Source organism: Porites lutea, chromosome 2 (assembly GCF_958299795.1).
Source record: "Porites lutea chromosome 2, jaPorLute2.1, whole genome shotgun sequence".
In the NCBI taxonomy this organism is placed as follows: domain Eukaryota; kingdom Metazoa; phylum Cnidaria; class Anthozoa; order Scleractinia; family Poritidae; genus Porites; species Porites lutea.
In genome coordinates this window covers 1,196,996-1,219,758 of record NC_133202.1, presented here as the reverse complement: position 1 = coordinate 1,219,758, position 22,763 = coordinate 1,196,996, and the positions used below count along the sequence as shown (strand labels likewise).

The 22,763-nt window shown below is 39.6% G+C and overlaps 2 protein-coding genes across 3 annotated transcripts in view; one reads left to right on the top strand and one right to left on the bottom strand.

Moving 5' to 3' along the window:
* Positions 1 to 620: 620 nt before the first annotated feature.
* LOC140927334 (splicing factor 3B subunit 3-like) overlaps positions 621 to 22,763 on the bottom strand; it is a 28,394-nt gene continuing 6,251 nt past the window's right edge. The window contains exons 12-31 of one of the 2 annotated variants that reach the window (XM_073376964.1): positions 21,872 to 22,023; positions 21,077 to 21,181; positions 20,648 to 20,698; positions 20,079 to 20,369; positions 19,820 to 19,884; positions 19,503 to 19,560; positions 18,681 to 18,835; positions 17,915 to 18,089; positions 16,986 to 17,141; positions 16,330 to 16,379; positions 15,712 to 15,877; positions 15,241 to 15,282; positions 14,944 to 15,027; positions 14,325 to 14,464; positions 4,409 to 4,481; positions 4,085 to 4,183; positions 3,365 to 3,508; positions 2,462 to 2,566; positions 1,794 to 1,889; positions 621 to 1,145 (exon numbers count right to left, since the gene is read on the bottom strand). In XM_073376964.1, the coding sequence (XP_073233065.1) occupies positions 1,101 to 1,145; positions 1,794 to 1,889; positions 2,462 to 2,566; positions 3,365 to 3,508; positions 4,085 to 4,183; positions 4,409 to 4,481; positions 14,325 to 14,464; positions 14,944 to 15,027; positions 15,241 to 15,282; positions 15,712 to 15,877; positions 16,330 to 16,379; positions 16,986 to 17,141; positions 17,915 to 18,089; positions 18,681 to 18,835; positions 19,503 to 19,560; positions 19,820 to 19,884; positions 20,079 to 20,369; positions 20,648 to 20,698; positions 21,077 to 21,181; positions 21,872 to 22,023 (2,252 nt within the window). In that variant the 3' untranslated portion in view covers positions 621 to 1,100. The remainder of the gene's footprint in view (positions 1,146 to 1,793; positions 1,890 to 2,461; positions 2,567 to 3,364; positions 3,509 to 4,084; positions 4,184 to 4,408; positions 4,482 to 14,324; positions 14,465 to 14,943; positions 15,028 to 15,240; positions 15,283 to 15,711; positions 15,878 to 16,329; positions 16,380 to 16,985; positions 17,142 to 17,914; positions 18,090 to 18,680; positions 18,836 to 19,502; positions 19,561 to 19,819; positions 19,885 to 20,078; positions 20,370 to 20,647; positions 20,699 to 21,076; positions 21,182 to 21,871; positions 22,024 to 22,763) is intronic. The other variant, XM_073376965.1, reaches the window with a different exon arrangement.
* Positions 10,439 to 11,988, top strand: LOC140927264 (octopamine receptor beta-2R-like). The gene has a single exon (XM_073376894.1). It carries the CDS (start codon positions 10,439 to 10,441, stop codon positions 11,432 to 11,434), a length of 996 nt encoding a protein of 331 aa, XP_073232995.1. The 3' UTR covers positions 11,435 to 11,988.

Sequence of the window (22,763 nt, the reverse complement as noted above, 5' to 3'; positions counted from 1 at the left end):
CACTAGGGAGTTTTAGCACCGAAGACGGCGACGGTAGCGAAAACGTCACTATATGAAAAGGCATTCGCGTTTTTTAAAACATTGTCGCGTTTATTCAAATCCGCTGAAAATGTCAGATGTAGGTGGATTTCCCTAGAGTTGATTTCTTGGGGACCGCACTCAAGTTTAGAAAAAGAAAGAAAAATTCGTTGTCGCCTGTTTACGTCACCATAAAGCGTGAAATCACGAGACATTTTCACGTCGTAGTCGTGCAGTTACGGCAAAGAAATGTACAAAAAAGCGTGATGCACGTGCAAAGTTGTTGTTTTGCTTAACAAACCAATTGCTCTTCTGGCATTCTCCTTGCCGTCGCCGTCGTTGTTGCTAAAGCTCCCTACTTTGGGTATGCGAGATGGTTACGGATTGCCTCCAGCAAAAAATAGAGCAGTCCAAACTTCGACAAAAAATACTGGAAGACTAGAGGGGATTCAAAAAAAAAAAACGAAGAAAAAGTTTTGCTGACAAACCTTTTGGGTGGCTACGAAGAAGGAGTTTGTTGCAAATAATCCTGCTCCCACAAAAAAGCTAAGAGGTCATAACGAGTAAAAAAGGTAATCCTTACAACGAACGAAACAATCAAGTCAGCTAATCTACATTTTATATACATTAAGAAACTTAAATACTCATAAAACAAACTTGTTTCTAGTAGAGTTAAGTTATGAAAGCAATATTTCCTGAGACGGCGAGGAAAGAAAGGTCGGTTGGATTTTTTTACAAACTGATTCGAGGACCATGTACGGTTCTACCGCCATCCCAAGGGGGAGGAGGTCCTCCCTTGCCTCTTCCCCTGCAGGGGTACCAGCGGTGCGGCTCTTTCGCAGATTCAGTAGCAACTTATGTATCTACAATCTAAAAGACTGCAACATTTTTACAGAAGGATAGGTATCAAGACTGCTTGATCTGTGTATGTGGGTTGTCATCAAATAAGACGTAATATCCGCAAACAAAGGAAAACAATTTCTTAAATCAGACGGCAATGAATTCCTAGACTAGAGGGTGTTCAATAAACGGGAGGTAAAGTGTCTCTTCTCTTGTAGAGTGTCTGTGGTCCTCTTGTTTTTCTAAAAAGCATATCGCGTTCTGATATCCTCCAATTTCTTGGAAACCTGTAGGTGAAAAACGTGGGTGAATGGTTACCGTAAAATTCCGAAAATAAGCCCCTCCATGTATAAGCCCCTCCAAATATAAGCCCCCCAAACCGGTAACGTAAAAAACCCTCCGTTAAACCGCCCCTCCAAATATAAGCCCATGGGGGCTTGAAATTGGAAAATTGCCTTCAAATACAAAGTATAACAAAGCAAAAACGGTAAATTTACTTCGAACTATAAGGCTAGCCCAATCGATTTTGAGACGCAAATTTGCATCCATAGATAAGCCCCTACAAAAAAAAGGCCCCTCAAAAAGGGCCTTTGAAAAATATAAGTCCCGGGGCTATTTTCGGAATTTTACGGTAACAAAGTCAAAGTCAATCTGCATAACTAGCGTATCCAGGGTTTCCGATAAACAGAATAATAATAATAATTTCCGCAAGACAAGACCTTCCACCCGCCCGTAATCTGTGAGTTCTGCAGTAATCATTAATAGAAATCACCGGAAGAGCGAATAAAGGAGGAAGAGAATATTTTCCTGCACTGCGGCTCTTCTAAGAGATAAAAAGTGCTGTTTCGTCATGCTGAACTAGTGTATGGCTACCAAAATGATGTCTGCAGATTAAAAATTATAGAAGAAAAAAAAAAGAACAAATAAAAATTCACCTCCGCTGGGGTTCGATCCAGTTCTTCGGCGATACTACGTCGCTTAGAGGAGTCGAGTGAGTTAAAATACTCGCACAAATCTCCATCGATCACACTCTGGAACACAAAATGCATCAATTTCAAGCTATGTACACAACAGACCGTTCAAATTTGAAAATGAAAATTACGGGTTACGATTTTTTTTTGGACCAAAAAATTCGACTTCAGCACGGAGAAGTGTCAAACTAGTTTTGCATTACACAAACACCTTATTGTAAAAATAACAAACTACTGAAATAAACCATAGAGGGATAGTTGTACTCTTTTCATGCGCTACTGTACAATATCATTGCAGCTCTGTGGAAAATAAGTGTATTTTTATGTCTCCTAAACTCTGTCCATTGCCTTGCTGCAGTCTTTCTCTAGGAATTCAAAGAGGCGCACTCCGGCTGAGAGCAACAGGGGTGTTCAGGTCAGCGGCAGAAATCACAAAAAGTGACAAATACACTAAATGTGCTACAGTATTTTAAACAAGTAAACTTGCAAATTTGCTTCACATCTTTGCAGATTCCCTCTACCCTATTTAGTTGCTAGTAAAGAATATTTCGATTGCGCACTGTCCACTGAACACCGGTTTCAGTGTAGCAGATAGTTAGTAGGAGGTAACTCTGCGAAATGAGGATGCAAACCTTCACTGGCATGTAGTATGATCTATAGGACAAGTGATCTCTGCCACAAAGAGACGGCTGTTCCGCGCGTAAATGCATCTCAAGATGCTGGAAAAAGTCAATATCCTGTGAAATGATCAAACAAAAATGACGTGATATACACGTGATCACCGCGACCGTCTGGCTAGGCTTCAGCGTGCAGCTCATGAACACAAATCAAATAGAGTAGAAACAGGAGAAAGCATTGAATAGCTAATTATGACGTACTTCTCTACACTATACCTCTGACGATCTTCTGAAGATTTACGACAATTTTAAATACATTTTAAGAGTAAATAAAGATACTAAAAAAAACGTTTTTCGGTCACTTTATGAAAGGAATTACCAGAGACCATACCAGCCTCATAACATTTAGTTAAGGCCAGCAGCATTATGACTGTGATCCGGAAAACTATCACTGAATACCAGCCGGCCTATCTTCATTTTGTCTTGATGGGCTGTTGTTTGTTGGGAAAGCTTAGATTGTGCACTGTTACTAAAGTTGCCAGGCCACTCAAAATGGCAACGCACAATGTATCTAAGGTGAATGTGGGTCTTGAAATATCACAGATGTTTCCAGCCTTCTGATTGGCTAAAGTGCATTCTTAACAATACGTGATTAACACCGAAGGCAAGGTACCCAAGTAAACTGTAGCATGTAACACCGGAAATTATGTCACTTAACCCTTTAAGCCCCAATATCCACATTCAAATTCTCCAAACTGATCTCCATACATTTTCTAAAAGAATTAGCAAACAGAATTTGATAAAAGAGCGAAGCATTTCCCCTTTGGTGATAATTTTATCATTTCTCACAACCTTTACTCTTAATTATGCATTGATATTACTAGGAGAAAACGGATGTTGGTCACAGCTGATACCCACCTCTCGAGACGTGAATGGTACCAGCATGCCGATACCACCGGATAATGTTGTGTACACCAAAGACTCTGATCCGCCTGGAATAAGAGTGGCTTTTTGGAGTGACAGAACTGTTTCACCCACATGATAATTACACAGAGTTTCAACCTGGGGGTAAAAAATAATAATAATAATCAATACTAATCAAAATCATAAGGTCACAACAGGGCAAAGAGGCAAAAATTTCGCACGGTCAGACCTTAATCAGGTTGGTTCTACAATGAGGCAACGGATGAGTCCGAGGGGCACAATCAACATAGATTAAAAAGAAGTAGCAGTCTCCTTCAATGAAGAAGTAAGGGCAGTTCAAGGCAGAGAGGCTTGGTTACAGACTGTAGAAGCCCTGTGTGGAAACACGATAGCACAACAACGAGTAGTGTGGGTGAGTCAGCTATAGGTCATGAGCTCGTACCTAGCAATAGAGACTTAACAATTAAATCACGAACTCGATCTCAGCAGGAGCCCTCAAAGGAAATGGAGCAACGGAAGGAAAAACAAAATCTCTAGCCAAAATAAGAACCGCACCCAAGAACTCGGTGATACAGTCTATTATCTTTGATTTACTTATGATACCAAAAGGGCGAAAGCCATGGATCTTCCGCAAATCGAGTGGAGAGCAAGACTGGTGGCCCACAACAACAGTGATGTAGTGCGTAACAATACAACAACGTAAAAGCACATTACCTTTTGCGGAGCGCCGTTTAGAAGTCCTCTATCCCAAAATGCTTTAGTGCCAGTAGGATCTTCATCAATATCGTCAGTCGTGTTGGCGCCAAGGCGAATCTACAAGCAAATCACGTACAGAATATTTAGAAAATGACTGTTATACCGTAGTCTATCTGGCACCAGCACCAGCACGAGCATCATCACCAGCACCAGCACCAGCAGCACCATCACTGTTACCATCATCATAATCAAAAAAGGTGCGGAAAACAATCGCATTTTGGCTTTCACTTAAAACGTCACAACACGTATTCATAACAACCGAGTGCCGCCCGATGTACTCACCACGAATACGTTGCCAAATTTATCGGCCCCAGCTACCGTTTCATAGTCCAGATAACTGCAGCACGTTAACCACCTAAACAGAAAAGAGATACACGTGATAAGACGACAGACTACGCAAAAAGGCGGGAAAGTAGTCTGCACAGGGGCTGCTGTTGCAAAAGGCGCAAAAAACGCCAGAAGACGGGGTGAACTGGGTTAGGGGAGGGGGGAGGAAACGCAATACTTCCTTGTCCCTCTCAATCGTTATGGTGGATACTCCAAACACCACAAAAAGCATTTTTTAACACCTTAGGTGACGCAGGAAAGAACATAAATGAGGGAGAAAGCGACAGCCGTTTATTCATTCTTTATTATTAAGGGAATACGAGTAACCGCTTGATCAACACTATAACCTAGAATCCTTTGACCCTAACCAGCTTTTCTGCCAGGGACAGTTGTCGGTACTTTAAAGCAACAATATAGCAATTAGTAACAAACTTGGTCCACTATTTATTTAAAAGGTCTTGAATTTTCGAAATCACCCATCTTAAATTGGGTGACAATAACGTTTATTGTTCTGTGAGGATAACAGGGTTAAACCACGCTGATGAAAAAGCAGGAATGTTTAAAAGTGTTTTCCTGTTTCCTGTTTCTAAACAGCTCGAGCAAATGTAACCTTTTAAAAAGCGAAGTTCAGTGGCTTATCTGTGAATATTTTAGGGTGCAAACTATATCGTTAAAGTTTTAGCGCTCTTGCGAATATCGATACAGCACGGAAAGTATTGCATTATTCACGCGACAAATCTATGCTATAATCAACGAATAATATGCGAGAAACAAAGAACAAAGAGGCCGGCTAACTCAGCTTCAATGTCAAGGTCAAAGAGAGAACCTTTTTCCCCAAACCTAACTTGATTAAAGTACCCCATTCACTTGAAAACATTTCCAAACATCAAAATCAGGTAATAAACTGAAAATATAAGACTAGGTGACAAAAGCTGTAAAAAAGGAGGAAAGAAAAAACAGAATGTTGTGAAAAATATTTTACCAGACCAATCAAAAAAACACATTTTTATTTGATACTTGAAGATTTCCATTCTTGGCACTGGCGAGTCGCTAATTAAAATATTACAAGCGCAGGTAGAAGTTTTTGCTTTGTTACAAATTTGAGGTTTTATAGACTACCAAGATTATAGTCTTTACTAGAAAAGACTCGCATGAAATGGCAACTATTTCGCAAGCTTGAAAGTGATCAGAACAAGAGACAAATGAAATTCGTACTTCTTCCTTGTTAATTTACCAGTTAACCACAAAAGTGGAAATATACAATGTATCTATTGCCATGCACCTATCCCGTGTGGGTTTCAAGTGTATTTGGCTAAACTTGTTTATAGCAAGAGCTAGTACGTGAAACTTTCAAGAGTGAGGGAAATCACAAAAGCGATATTCCATAACGTAAAAACTTCCGAAATTGCCATTAATGAAATTTTGATGCTTTGTCTCAGTGGTAATTTGCTATGAAGCCACAAAACCAGAAAGCTACAATTTAACTGGCTCCTTAACCAGATATCCCATGAAGCACAAATGAAATCACAGCAAGATTTCGTTTTTGAAATGTTGTGGAAATACTGCCCTGCGGGGCTTTTAAAAAATCTCTCTTTAAAAAGGAAATATTCAGGACGGTACTGAAACAGGGAGATATTAAAGGCAATTTGGCGTGTTTAAACAAATATTTACACCAACGCAATTATATCTTTCCGAGACAGAGCTGAACTGCGTGAAGCTGAACAACCACTGTCAGAGGGCAAGAGAAACTTAGCCGAGCGATACAGCTTGACTTTCTTGTGCTGCAGGTAACTCATAGACTATAAGCTTAACATTAAATTATTTGAGGTTACAGGCAGACAATCACTTTCAAAAAAACAGATTTACATGTATTGTTTTTAAGTCAAAAAGACCACATTTGCCGGTTTAAAGTACCCCAATCAAGGAAGACTGAAAATTTTAAAAGATTTATTGAACAACGCAGCGTTGATTTAAAAAACAGTCATGAGAAAGAAAGCTACAAAACCCATCAGGAATTTGAAAGATATATGAATAGATTTCGTATATGGCGGCGTAAGCTTTAATCCTTTCCTTTTTATCTAGAAACGGTGGGAAAAATTGGGTGCAAACCACAGCTGTTTACACTGAACAAGTAAAAGAACTTTATTTGCGTAACCACCCCACTTAAAAGTCAAATGAGATTTAAAAATTAATCGTGAAAGACAAAAAAATAATAATAATACGGAGAAGTCAATCAATTTCGTGCGAACGGCTGGAGGAAAAAAACGTACGAGTTTCACCGTAAATAAATTACAGTCGCACAAATAAACGTTGAATATTTACTGCCATACACCAACAAACAATGAAACATAAAATAAGGAAAATGCATTTCCAAACGAGAAAACAGCTAAAACGCTCCATGTAGACGGCTGTTGCTGAGGTGTTCCGAGGTGGCATTTTCATTTACGAATTTATAGGCATCTTTTAACCATTACAGTGGCTAAAATGAAAAATGATTGAACCTATTTTAGTAAAATGAAGATAACAAGCGCTTAACTGTGTAACAGTACTGGTCAACAATCTAGTCGTCAGTAGCCACGCATAATAGGTTTTAGTAAAATCCAACTAGTGGTCTATTATCAATGCTACGTTCTGATTGGTTGAGTTACTACTAGGCTATATGTTATAGCCTACTAGTAGCGAAAGGCGCGCGCTTTTTGGCGGCAAAAAAGGATTAAAGTCTAGCTTTAACCAGCTTAAATTTTTTTTTATTCTCGATATTTTTGACCAACTAGTTGGATTTTACTAAAACAATTCGGCCTCATGGGCTATTGACTCAGAGCCCAGTAACCAATAACTATCCAAATTCACTCGATATTACGACGCGTTACGATACCTCAGAACTGATATCCACACTGTCTACAAACGACCTGTTTTTAACGTCAAATCTACTAGCTGTCGACTCGGATTAACACTCCCAAACAATTCTAAGTTGATTGACCAGAAATCAAAATCATTCTTGCCAAAAAGAGCCTCCGGTTTGTTCAAATGGTTTCAGTCACGAAAGCCATTTATTAACCAAAAGATGCATTGAAATTACAGAGTAACCTGTGAATACGCGGCTAGGGACGTTTCGCGGCAAAGATCGTGGAGACACAGCCGTATTCGCAGGGTAATTACGGAGTCAGGTATGAAACAGAGGCTTTGAAAGTTATGACTAAAGTTTTTCTTTTGTATCAAGAGCACAATAAAGAATGTTGTTTTTGTTGTTGTTGTTGCTTAAGAGCATCATGTAAGACAACACAAAAGGACGTTGTCGCCCCATGCAAGGTAAGATTGGTTTCCGGATTCCACGATTCTAGGTGCGGGATTCTCAATTCCTTGTCAGTGGAACTTGGACTCCGGATTCCGGATTCCAATTGTCAAGATTCTGATCCTTGAGCTCAGTTCTGGATTCCACGAGACAAAATTTCCAGTCGGGATTCGAGAGTCACCAAACAAAAAATTTCAGGATTCTGGAATCCGGATAACCTTACATGGGGCGGGCGACTGTTGACTATGACCAATGACAGTATCAAACTTAACTGGAGCTAAAGTTGTTGTCTTTAATTAGTAGGGAGTTTACGGAACAGGACGGCAGGAGGAAGAGGACGGCATAACGCTTGCGCGTGACCAACATGACAGGGGTATCACTTGCGTGTTTCGTCGTGATCTTAACTTAACATCACTGTTTTCTGGTCTTAACAAAGAGATCTGTTTAAAAATAGTTAATTAAAGTGGAAAGGTTGGGAAACCCTTTGTTATAGGTTTTTGTCAGCTTTTGTGTACCTGACCGTGCACAACGTTCAATAGCATTCCTATCATTTTGAAGTTATTGACCAATAGAAACATTGCATTAATTTGTTCAGTCAGAATTTGTGAACAGAAAACAAAGGATTGTGCACAGTCAGGGAGCTTCCAACATAACCTAAAGCACCATTGCTTTCAACTTTAATGTTTGCCGGGTTTCCTAACCAGTCTCATCTACTAACTATGGTTTAAAGGAGTGAAGTTTGGCCAAAAGTTATTTCAAACAAAGTTATTGTCACGCTTCCAACACAAGGTTTGCCGTCTTTGTTCCTCTCCCGTCCTGTTGTGTAAGTTCACTAGTGATACGCGCGCTATACGGTTAACTTACCAGAAATCAATATAATTCTAATGGATATGAAAGTTGAAAATCGGTTTTTAGTATCTCTTATTTTATTACTCAGTCTGTACAACATATAGGACTATTGAACGCACTTCTCTTCACTTTCCTTCTGCAAACAAACACTTAATGGAAAGAAAGCTCTCCAACACAGCTGCCTTCAAGTGCCATGAAAAACTGTCACATTGTCAGTGCTTTTTACAAAGGATATGTAAATGACAGAAAGAAGAAAAACCGTATCGCAACTGGCACCAATGTGAAGTCAATATACGGAGCTAAAAGAGTGCCGTCTGAAGGCGTTAAGCAGTTGGGCACAATTGCAGCATGATACAAATTTAATGGGGCGAGAAAATAGGCGATTATTTGATAAGTAAAATCAGACAGTGCACAACAGGTTATCAAGAAATTGGAGAGAAAAGAAAAGGTTGAAAAGGCCGTTTTAACTCAAGACGCCCAATAACAGCTTTAAAGCCGGAAAGCCACCGTGAGAAAGCAATAGCGATCTACCAATAAAATAGTAGAATAAAAATAGTAAGAAGCTTACGAAAAATATAACTACTTGGCATTCAAACAGTCAGTATTTTTAAATCAACAGAAACAGCTAATGCAACTATAAAAAAATACTCATTCCACACCAAAACGTTCTTGATAACCAGTCAGAAAAAACAACACGAAATAATTTCAATTTCTACTTTGCAAGGAAAGCTTTAGAAAAACACTTGAACTAGTTTAATTGTCATCCCCGTTGCTTGACGTGTAAATTAACCCTTTATCTGACAAGACACGGTCCATTTCGGGAGAAATTAAAACTATTTCAGATTAAAGTAAATGTTTGGCGAATTTTCTAGCATAAAGCCTTTGATGTTACTCTCATAAAGCAAAGCAAAATTCTACTGTACAAGATTCTATTCTACGCGAAATTTGAAGAAAACTTCGAAAAAACGCGACCGCCATTTTTCTAATTTTCGGAAATTATATTTTATTAACTTTACTTGGAATATGTGTGACTGCTTTCCAAATGCAAAATAATAGCTTCCCTCGATCGATTTATTCGTTTTTTTGCACTGTTGCACCTGGATTCCAATTGTTAAAATCAAGTGACAAATTACCAGGTCAACGCAAAGAAAAACGGAAAATCACTTACTGAGTGTACAAGTGGATCATTAAACCGCGTAAATTCTCTGAAAAGCACATTTTAGGATGAAGGTAATTGCAAGACATAAACAGAACAAAAGCGTGCAACTAAAATACGAAACAAAGCACAGGAAGGGAGAATATCTTTAAATTAAAGCGGAAATCTGCTTAAAAAGATAACAACGTGAGATATTGTCCCCCAGTTTTAAAGATTACTACACAAAACGCAGACTTCTTACACTCATTGAAAACTGTCACCAAGAAAAGTGATTTTCGAGCGATAAAAGAAAAGCAACCAACACATTTAGACAATCATCGATTTGGGGTGACAAGGCAAACATTCTCCCTAATTTATTTGCAAAAATTTGCACAAGATGATATTAGTCGCCAGGAGGACTATATGTTAAAAAGAAACAATAAACTGCGCTCAGTCTAGAATTTATTTCCAAGAAAACAACGTCTCAAGACTTTTAAGGTAAAACGATTTATGTCCTTTGTACAAAACAAACTAGCAGAAGCTAACGCATTCTATTTATTCATTTCCTTGTGTGTTTTATAACAGGGTGTAAACTTCGACCAACGCAACAACAAACGGCATCTTCATAAGAAAAAAAAAACCAGTGTTTTAGAATACAGGTGTTGAACCGGCAGAGCTGACAGCTAACAGTGAAAAAAACGAAAGTTACATGGACAACGTAACGAGAAACTACGGGAGAGATTTAGCAAAGGAAAAAGACAATGTTTCGCTTGAAATGGAACAGACAGGAAGAGCTTTGCACCAAACAGAGACAGGACAAGCGGTGATTGTCTTCTTAACTTTACAAAGCGTGCTTATAATATGCGCCAACTCCCTTGTGTTTGTGCTATTCATCAGCACGCGGTATCTACGAACAAGAACCAACTATTGCTTGGTTAGTCTGGCGGCGGGTGACTGCCTTGCCGGTCTCGTGTCTCTACCGCTTGTTCTAGCATGTTCAACGACACTCGTGGGCGAAACATGTACCAGCATGGATTTATGCCAGCGATTCCTCTCCATTTCTACCATTCTCCACTTGCTGGTAGCAACTTCAGAGCGCTATTTTAAAATCAAGAGACCTTTTAAATACAACATGGTAGTAACAAAACGACGAGTATTGCTGTTATTGCTTGGCGTGTGGCTTTTCTCTTGTGGCGCTTCTTTTATTCAACTCGCCTGGATTACAGGACCACGGGAAGAAAAAATCAGACGATTCGACATTGCCTACGCCATATTTTGCTTGGTAGCATTAGCTTTTGTGCCATTTTCTATAATTGCTTGCATCGATGGTCACATTTTTTACTACATTCACAAAGAAAAGAAAATGCGTCAAGCTCTCACGGAAAGCAAGCCTCTCCAGAAACAACAAAAACGTCGAAAGAACGATCGGAAAGCGGCGATCATTTACGTGATAATGACGGTAACTTTTGTCCTTGGCTGGTTCCCATATTTTATCTTTACTCTGCTGTGGGATCTGGAGTATATAAACCGCATCCCCTTTGCTCTAACCATAATATTTGTGGTTCTAAAATTCAGTACAGCACTTATCAACCCTCTTCTTTATACGTTTTTTAAGAATGACTTCCGAAAAGCGCTCCAATCATTGATAGAAAGAGAACAATGCTTGGATGGAAGCAACGAAGTCATTACAACCACTCTGGTTTGACACTGACGTCCCTTTTTTCATTAGTGTCAACCATGGAAAAATAGTGCTGAAAAGTAAAAACAGCGTAAAAACCAACCGCATACAGTATTACGACAAGTGAAATGAGAAAGTACTGTTGCTCTGAGCTTTTAGGTCAATGATCTTACTCGATTAATTGATCTGAGTAAAACCTTCGGAAAAACGCACGACAAAAGTACCAATACACTAGCTGTTTAAGACTGAGTCTTCAGTTGAAATGACTAGAAGAGACTGTAGTTAAAACGCTAGGTTTGAAAGAAAACATTAGTAAGATAGTGACTAAATACTCTCACAGGTAAGTTTTCTATTAATGATGACCAACACCAAGATGATTTCAAGTGAAATCTACAAGGGAGTGTATGACTCTTTAATTAAGGGAAAAAAAACTGAATCTCTGACGACACTTCATCGAGAAATTGGCAGAAATAGTCATATGGGCACCAGTTCTCCACCAGATATGATTCAGTGCCGCTTTTTCTACACTCGCCTCAGTCAACTAATTTTTAATATATTTTGCTGGACTTAAACCATCGTTAAGTCATTGGCCCCAACCCCATTAAACGTGCCAGTTTGAGCATCAGTATATGGGAACACCTTTGCTTTATCCACAGAGTAGTTCGGTTTCATATCTAGCGGGGTTGGGCTGTTAGATTTTGTAATTGCCTCATTACATTTATGCAAATTTATACTTGTAAACATCCGATAGCGGGCATGCAAGAGGAAAACAATTTAGAGGTTTAGGTTTAGGTTTAGATTTAGAGGTTTTACACCTTTTGTTTTTCTAGGTTCTATTGTGTTGACTTCTTTGTTTTTCGTCACCGGTGAGTTTACATGGTTCATACAAAATTCGGGGGGAAAAAAATCAAGGACTTTTTAAGGAGTAAAACAATTTTTTCAAGGACTTTTTTCCCTGTAATTTGACATAGAATTGCATGAACTAAAAACCTTTCAAATTCGTAGGTAGAGGGGAGATTTCTTATTGCAATACCTTCCCCCAGGAAGGCACGGTTACTAGGGTACTTCAAATAACGGAAAATTAACCATTCCGGGAACATTGAAAACATAAGAAAACATACTTTCATGACCACCAAGAAAATTTGTGTACTGCTGTGCTTTCAATCTTACCTTTGCGCAAAACACTTTGTTTAACAAAGGTTATTTTTATTCAAGGAGCTTTCAAAAATATTCAAGGACTTTTCAAGGATAGTCCACAATTTTTCAATTTTCAAAGACTATTCATTCAAGGACATGATGCTTTTTCAGGGAATTTTCAAGGCCTGTGCGAACCATGGTTTAAGACAAGTCGAAGGCAGCGTCAATGAGATGGGTAATAAGGGTGCTTGATGACATAATGTCGCAGCACATTAAAACCTATAATCAAAATTAAACTTGCAATAAGTAAACCTTAAGAACATAAATGCAAGAGTTTCTAACCTCTCTTTCTTTTCCGTCTCAAAATGGCGCTTAGTTTATAATAAAAAGACGATTGTCGAAACTCGCCATTACAGAACCGATTCTTTGATCTTTGATACCAACGATTTAAAAACAACCCATAAATGAAAAATGTATTTTTTCCTCGCCAAGGTCTCTCACAGTGACCACCCTTTCACTAAGAAGCGAGAAAGGAAAAACTGGTATGGGAATGTTTTATCTTTAAACTACTAGGAAAGGATAAGAAATCAAAGATCGGAACGCAAAGAAAATTCATTTCAAGGTTAAAAATAAATGGCAATTTTGACTTCGGAGACTCCTTAACGAAAAAAATCAACCATTAGATTGTACTCTACACACAATCCTTGAAATCTTTCACTTTATCCCTATACAACTTGCTCAATTCAGCCCTAAAGAACCCGTTTGTTTTTATCCTGTAGATAAATATTAGGAAGCAAAAATTTCGGCCCCGTCTGCACGAGTCCAGATATTTTTGAAACAGCTTTATTTAATATAAGAATCGACATTCCGCCTACTCGAAACTAGTGAATCTGCTCAAGAAAACTCCATTTTTTTAAGTGATTAGACGAATATTTTCGAATTCAATAGCCCACGTTCGATATCGAGGCTTTAAGGACAAAAATGCAATTTTTTTACAACTCCATTGTCTCGCAATTCCCAGAGGACATTTGGGCACAAAGAAAACTAGACAAAATCTAGAAAAATGACCATGAAACCTCGGAGTCATTTCGATATTTCGAGAATTTCGATATTATTTATTTATTCACAAGCCCTAGGATTTCACGGTAATGAAAGTTTCCGGTACCGTGTTGTTACCGTGGTCTTAAAATAACGGAAACAAAAAGTAGTTTCCCACTGACATTTTCACTCTTAGGGATACATTTATTTTTTGTCACTAGTGGGGCATTTCTTTAGTGACGACTCATATATGAAAATAAAATGTTTACCATCTATCAGTTCCATCTTGAATCATTCCCAAAAAGCATTATACATGGTTTATGGCTTCCAACGCGAAGAAAAAAAAATATATGACTGAAAATTTAAAACATTCAGGGGATGGGTTCCCACGAATTTTCACGCAACCAAAAAATTGTTACCGATGGTTTCTCATGATCACTGGGCACGGAACCGAAAAAATGTTTTCCATGGGAATTGAAATCCTAGGGCTTCAATATATCGAACGTGGACTATTAAATACGCTGTTTCAGCCTACCCGGGCATTAAATATTTTTGGTAGCTCACTGTCCCGTCGAGTAACAATGGGTTTGGGTAATTAAGGTTCTTCCCTCGAACTGTTATCGAAACGGAACTAGAACAGAAATTATTATCAAATTGAGAGTAAAAAGCACATATATTAAACCTGCTAAGTCCACAACCAAGTAGATGTCACCTCAATACGCAGAATTACATCTCAAATTACCTTGGATTGACGTCATCAGCAAATATCACCAGGTGATTTTCCCGAGCTTTATATTTGACGAAGTGAAAGGACTCCTGAATATCGCTTACAATAATACGCGTCCCCATGGTGTTAAGCCCCATAACAAAGTTTGGCAGTTTCTACGAAGCAACACACAAATTAATCACGTCTTGTCTTACTATGATTAATACCAAATAGCCTTAATACCAACACAGTAACACCATCCACAGTCTTGGATTAGTACAGAAAAAAACTACAGAGTTACTATGGCGGTTTCCATTTGTTTCACTATTATCTCTGGTCATGGTAGTTTGCAACATGTAACAAACATAGCAGTGTTTACAGGATCCGGAACTAAGGCTGGGTTCACACTTGGTGCCTAAGTACGGTGCCGCCAGCCGGGAGTATTTATGACAATGTGAACACTCCCTTTGCCAGTACTCGCAAGCAAGGGTAGTACAAGGTGGGGACCATGAAGACACTGAAGCAGGTTCTGGGTCTCCGTGTGAACGCGTTTTCCTTTAGTTTTAGCTGCAGTCTATTGCTTCCAATGTAATAACCCCCTGCCACGCGCATGTTTCAAATGGAGGCTAACGGCGCGAAATAGAGCTTATCTTACCTTATTCTCGCATTTACGAAGAAGTTTCTTTTTCCCAAGATCATAAATTCTCAACAGGCGTCCAACACCAGCTAAAAGGCGACCCTACAACAAAAAATATCTGCTTTAAACATTTCTCGCTGGACGAATCGCAACCTACTTTCCCCCTATAGGGCCGTTAATTGCAGCATAGCGACAAGGCGCTCCGTCACAAAGGTTACGTTAAGCCCGAATAGAGTCAACGCAAGTGGAACCTAAAGTCGAAAAGAAATTTTAAGGAACGGTACGTCAGAAAAAAATAGTGAATTATTTGTCCACCTGGAAAGGCGCTAGAGCTCCAGGAATATCATCCACTTCGGTCTGAAAAATAAAATAAGCAGAAATCGTCAAGAGTTTACAAGTAAAATCACTCTGTCCATCACAAAACTATTTTCCATAACTCGACAAAAAAGTCTAATTATGCCTCATGTTCAGTTCACCATAACCCGCCTGACACTCCCTTCTACTGAGATATTGGCAAATCTTTGAGACAAAGCATTTACTAGCCTGAGAAAACAGCCGAAATTTCCCAACGCGACCACTGGTTTCGCCGCAAAATGACGTCTAACAAAGGAGTGAAGCAAATTTTCAGCCAATCAGAAGCACTACCCAGATCTCGTTAGTGACGCTTCATTAGTATGGAATCATTATTTCTGCGCTCGTTTCTCAAACGTAATTTCGCGGGAAACCAGTGGAAATCACAGCTGTTTTCTTAAGTTAAGAATATACATATTGAGCAAAGGATTTTACCTTGTGGACAAATTCTAGTTTGTATCCCCCATCAATGAGTTCAGCAATCTTGTAAGCGTGAATGAAACCTCCTGCGCATGACCGCGGGTTAAGAGTCAGGTCCTTTGCGGTACCAACTAGCGCATAAGTCTCATCAGGACGACACGTAAAATTACACACGCACACACTGAAATATAATATTACATATAGTGAGTTGCAACCATCTGCAAGAGGCATGTAGCTGGCATGAGTAACAAGGCTTGCTTGCCTGTTTTCTGCGACAATATGAGCTGCATTTAATGGTTACGATTATCAGTCATCGTCACGCAAAAGCACTTCATAATGATCCAAAACAACTCCTTTATCAATATTACACAAAATGAGTGGACTACCGAACCAGTAAACCTCACAAAAGTAAATTCTTTTTAGACATTCAGAAAAGAAGAAATCTAACTTAGCAAGTGTCTCATTTATACCACGTTTCTTTCGTCTTTCTGGCACATACTAAATGTATCGACTTGAACATGTCTAACACCTATAACGACTCAGTGTACTGCACTCATCACTGAAGAGTACAGAGCAGGTAGTACACAACACAAACCTGAAGGCAGAGTAATACAGTGTGAAGATGAAACAAACCTGACAGCAGATTCATTTTGTTCCAGACGAACCTCATCGACTGTTTCACCCTGTAAAGAAAATTGAGATTCCTGAGCTTCAGAGGGGAGAGGGGAGGGGAGGGATGGACGGACGGAAGAAAGAAATGATAGATGGATGGATAAAAAATAAATAAATAACAATTTGGAGGCAGCACATCCAGATTAGCGGTTCTTCGTCTATCATTCCCGATCGAATTGGCCTTTGAAACTATTGGTTCTTGAGGAGAAGAAAAAACCGAAATACCCAAAGAAAAACCTCTTAAGGGCGAGAACCAACAATAAACTCACACCATATATGGTGTTACCTGCGGGATTCGAGCCCAGGCCACACTGGCGAAAGGCCGGCGCTCGTATAACTGCGCAACCCTTGCCCCCGCCCCCACCTTTTCAATACCAAAAAGATTTGAGCAAAGGTAAAATTGGTCTTGCACAGAATGACCATCTGAAAAAAGGCCCCTTCAAGAAACGTTTCCTTCACTAAGCTCTTCAAGTCAAAATAATAGTTTTCATTGCCAAGAATTCAAGAACAAGTAAATTAACTGAGAGAGCTGCCATGATCGTAATAAACCTGTTTTGTGGTAAGCGCTTAACTATATGCAAGCTCTTCTCTCGGCAACAGGTGCCATCTTAGGGTACCTTTATTGGGTCCAGCATGCGCAAAATAGAGGCCCACATGCCAGGCCCTGCCTTAGGGGCTCCAAACTGTTGTTCAGAGAGATCCTCGTTAAGAAATTCGGCTGCCATTTGAGCCGCTAGCTCCTTCTCGTCGTCACCGGCTGCTTCGACCATTTCCTGGCAGAAATGAACATAAAAATGTCAATAAATACTTTAGAAGGGAGAAAAAGAAACTGACATACGCAGATTGAACATCTTTTGTTGGTGTGGCGTGCTGTGGATTCAAATTGACGATGGCTTTGTTTCAAACTCATTTTCATACATACACAGAAACAAAGGAAAAATTAGACCAGGCATAAAATTGAACTACAAAACCTCCAATCATGAGACGAACCTCTCGTGCTACAACACATTGAAGTCTCAAAAGAAGCGAACATTCAAAATTTTAGGGCTTTTAAACTGTTAAATAGCAACTACAAATAGCAATACAAATAACCCACTACAAATAGCATCTTTAATTCTTCAATCTTGTAATACAATATAAATGGCTTGTAAAATAAATAAATGGAGGGAAAAATAAACAAAATAAACAAATAAACTGTTAACCCATCTAGCTTACGTGACATTCGTCGCAAGAAATGGGGTGGAAGGAAAAATGGGAGAGGGATTGGGAAGAGGAAGAAAGACACCTTCCTCTCCAACCAAGCCACATATCATCATGGGTCAATGAATTTATGTTTGCGAACACACTTGCTAGTGGCACTTTTATTCTGAAATTGATGCGTTCACGAGCCTTGCATTGCCAAAATAAACAAAGGAAAGCAAGTTCAAACAACATAACAGTAAGTCGTAAGAGTTTCACTGTCCCACTGTCAGCAATCAGTTTTAATGGTCGTAACTTCCGCTGTTTACAAACAGGGGATTGCAAACCCATGGGTCATGCTACAAACCTCAGCAATTTGTTGTTTTTTCTCCTCTTTGACCTTGTCGGTGAACGTGTTGTGGTCACTTTCTATGATGATCAAATTGTTACTCTGATGGTGGAAAGCAAATTTCCGAGGCGTGTAGCGAAGAGGTGTGGCTACCTGGTTAAACACAGCACCTAACTTTTCCAGAGCCAAAATCCTTAAAAAAAATTTCAAAAAGCAAACGATATATAACTCGTTACCATCAACAACTACTTAAACTAAGCTATAGCTTACGAGGCCTTGTCAGCTACTTATGCTAACTCCCTAGGGGCAGGCATGACCTACAAGCTCTCTTGGAATCTCCACGGAGCGGGGGTGGTGGGGGGGTGTTTCCCCGTCCCCTACCCCCAGAGAGCTTGTTCATAGGCTAGACATTACCATCTACACTGTATATGTATACATAAACAAATACGTTTTATTGAGTCTTCCTTTACAGGGTTTTTCAGACACAATTAACTATACTGTAGAGAAGGCACAAGCGAGTGTAAACTGCGATATGGCGTTCTTATCGCAGGTTTAAGAGAGTGCTTCAAAAGAGTGCTAAAACAACTACTGGCATATTGGTTCGTGAAATCCCCGACTCAGTTTAATATTTCAGCTCAGCGTATAGTGACGACAAATTAATCAAGTCACACGTATTAAAAAAGAACAAAGCAAAGTCACCTGCAAAATTAAGGGTGCAGTTGGCGTGCAAATGAATTACCATAACCTCAGTTTTCCTAGTTTTTAGTTATGATCTAGGACCCACCTCAGAGTGTTTGCAGATATAGCAACAATTCCCTCAGGACACTGCTCAGAAGAGAAACTAGAGGCGTACTCGAGTGTCTCATATGACAACGGAGTAAGATGGAAACGGGACTGGTACGAGTAACTTAGCCACGAGCGACTTGACATGGCAAGAACCTGGAAATATAAAAAAAAGGATTAACATCGCGTTATGGTCCTTCTTGTCCATAAAGTAATAATAATAATAATAATAATAATAATAATAATAATAATAATAATAATAACAATAAGAAGAAGAAGAAGAAGAAGAAGAAGGAGGAGGAGGAGGAGGAGGAGGAGGAGAAGAAGAAGAAGAAGAAGAAGAAGAAGAAGAAGAAGAAGAAGAAGAAGAAGAAGAAGAAGAAGAAGAAGAGCAATACAGAGGGTAGAACAGCAAACATTTCTTTTGTTTCCCATAGTTTGTTTACGTTTGCCATAAATCGGACTTGTTACGTGTACCTCGCAAAACTTTGCACAATATTTTAGCGCGCTCCACATTAAGCACGTTTCCCTGTGCTTACCATAGGTCGTATGCTTTCCCTCGCGTTTCATGGGTAGCTCGCTTTTTTTCGCCCTGGGTGCCAGTTACCTGGGTCGGGTTACAAAAACACATCTTAAGATTAAGGGAACTTGTAACTGTTATTTCAAAACAATAGGTTATTGTTCCAGAACAAAAGTTAAGAGCCCTCGTATCTTTAGTAGGTTTTATGCAACCTGGCCCTGGGCTATTATGTCATTAAGGGGTACTGCTTTCTTATAAATGAACGTCGACAACTCTAGAAACAAGGACAGAGCTAGTACTTACCGCATCAGATCCGTGCATTCTAACTTTAAACAACTTAACAGCCTTTGACCCAAGATACCTGAAAAACAACGAGACGAATTCAGCATTTCACCAGCAAGAATCAACAAAATGTATTTACACTGCAGACCTGCAGATTACTTCACACGAATTTCGTTTTACAAGGAGTGGGGTACCCCGTTGACGCTGAACGCATTCAACCAGACTTGTTTCGAGTTAGATCACTTCAGTCGGTGGCTAGGCCGTGCCTTGCCTAAATATCAACATGTGATCAAACCAGAACATCCCTGTAAGTTAAGGTGGGCCGCGTATATCCTTACCTCGTTCGAGTATCGGACAAATCTCCAGTCACAAGATCCAGCACTGTTCTAAGCAGAACACCATTCTGTAAGGTACCAAAAAACAGTCAGGTTATTAATAGTAGAGGCGCACTGTTCGTATAGACAGCTTAAGAAATTCATAAAAGTTTAAAAACAATTGCTTTCACAAGAACTTTCAAGCAATGTTAGTTAATACGATCTAAATGTGAGGTCCCAGACAAAAGTTTCTGAGATAAAAGAGTTAAATTTACAAACATACAGATAATCCGATGTTAAGAAAGAGTCCTCCAAGCCTTCCAGACTCGCTCTCTAATCCTCCCATTGCCATCTCCACAATGCAAAGCGACTCGGGTGTGGCGGGAAGAGCCTGCATACTAAGAGGCTGAAGGCAATCCTGCGGGTCAAGGGATATTACCCGCACGGTGTTGTCACTTAGACCAATGGCCAGAAACCTGGAGCGCTGCTCTCCTGCGGGTACTGTCCCGAGGGCCATACACTGTACATCCGAAGACATTTCTTTTCGTTCTGTATACTCATTAAGTTGACCGGACTGCAAAAAATAAAAAAAAAATTTAAAAAATGAAGCCAAATATTGAAACAAAATTGCGACACGCGTTACCTGGGAGTTATCTCCAACATTTTGAATGTGTCATAATCATGGAATATTTCGGGTTTACCAGATTCTAAAAACATATACAATTTTAGGGCTTTAAAATTCACGCTTTCGTTACGTTACAATGAGCTAGCCTAAAAACTGTAAAATGCTGGATCAAGTCATGTTTACAGTTTGTCTGACGGAAGATAGGAACAACAATTTCACTTGCTTACCGGATCCATTTCAAAGTAAACAATTTCCCCTCCAGTTAAAGCGATGACAACCTGAAAAAGTTAAATTTCATAAAAATCGTTTCATGTAATTCCAATTTAAATCCTTTATCCTCTCCCCTTAGGGGGCTTTTCACGGATAATGAAACAAATAACTATTTCAACAGAACATAACATGGGGAACCCCGACTGTTCGGGGGCGACCAAGTCAGCTATTTCACAAGCGTGGTCCAGGATTAGAACACGGGGCTACCGACAGCAAATCCAGCTAGCGATCAAGGCGGGATTTGAACTCGGGGTCTCACGATTATATGTCCAACGCTCTAACCACTCGGCCACCCTGCCTCCTTTTTTAAATGGAACTCAAAACCCAGTTAGTGAAATTTAACGCTTTCTTTTTAATATGCACTACACTCGAACTAAGCAACTAACTTGTCTTTCATTCACAGCACATTTTACAATGGTTTTCTTTCCAGGAGTTTTCCATTCGTTTACACGCTTGTCAGATCGGATGTGGCGGATACCATCAGTGTAAACCTGTCGAACACAAAACAGTAAAAACTGACTTCATACACGTACATGTTTGTAAATGCATATAGAGCCTGTGAGCAAGTTCTCGCGAGAGCAGCACGCTTCGTGACTCGCTCGCGCGATCCCTCGCGGCTTGCTTGGAGAACTTGCTCGCAGGCTAAAGATATTTACCCACTATAACTGCAAAGCAGCGTATTGTCAGGTGTACATGCAGGCTAAAACAAACGACTCTGAAGCAGAGGAGGATGGTTGAAAAAAAAAAGTGATTTCTGTCCCTTTCGCAGCTTTTTTCTGTCACAAAGAAACGCTCCTGAGAAAGATGCACGGAAAACATCTTTCTCGATTGATTGGTTCCGCATTTGTTAAGTTGAAGACACTAGTCAGAGAAGTCAAAAATTAGTCGAAAACGAGTTTGGTGAGCCGGGGAAGCGTCAAGAAAAATTCGCACGGATCAATAACCAGTCATCGCTCGCTTTTCTGCGGATTGGTTCTCGTGGCCGAGGTTAGCAGGCTAACGCGTTCCTGCCTTCTAGTTTTCCCTTCAATAATAATTACTCTTAACGTGTTTTCAGATTAAAACCAATGCTGTGCGTGACTAGAGAGACATACATTTCTCCGTTTCCAATGATTAATCTTTCGTAGAAAGTGTTAACCAAGAAGAGCCAGACTTTCACAGGACGTTCTACGTTGTGTTACCTGTAACAAGGCGTCCTCGCCCAGCTGTGAACAGGACAGAGTGGGAGTGGTACCTAGAAAACCGCTGTCAGTCACTTCTTCAACTGTTTCTCCAATAGACAACACCAAAGTAGCGTTAATGAAGGACACCACAATATACGAGTCAAACTCATCTACGGAATGAAGCAGCAAAATAATTACCTCATTGGTCTACAATCATGAACAAACGTCTTGAGACAAATTATTTACATTTGTGCGGCTTTGTTTTTTCAATTCACACATACCCAACCCCTCTCCCGCCCCACAGACAACGCTGGACGCGAATATCCAGAATTTGTTCTGAGTTTCAACAATGCAGAGGGTGGAGACAGAGAGAACTGCGAGCAATTGTCGAAAAGGATACGCTGTTTTATGAGGGTACCGAGATATTACAGAAAATTGTGAATACTGCATTGATGTCCAGGACTGTACAATGAAGGTGCATAATCCTCAAACCAGATCAAACGGCGCAGAGAGACAAGTTTCAGATATAAAAATTTTCAAGATCACTAAACAATAATGCTTGATTTCAAATGATTGAATCTTGGAGTTTCATCCCGAAATTGAAACGTTTGAGAAAACTGAGAAGTGTTACAAACGAAACAGCATTTGCCTTTCACTTGAATAGCCACACAAAAGGAATTGGCTGAATTCAAAAATTAATAATAATAATAATAATGTTTATTTCTTATATTGCGCAGTCTAGCATGCGATAAAGATATGATCGAGTGCGCAAATTACAACCATTGTACATCACAGTAAACAGAATGCAAACAAAAGCTTCAGACAAGAACCCTCACTTGCTTGTTACACTTTGGGAATACATTTAATTCCACAAAGTCAAAAGTTACATGTAGAACCACTCTTTGCAGTG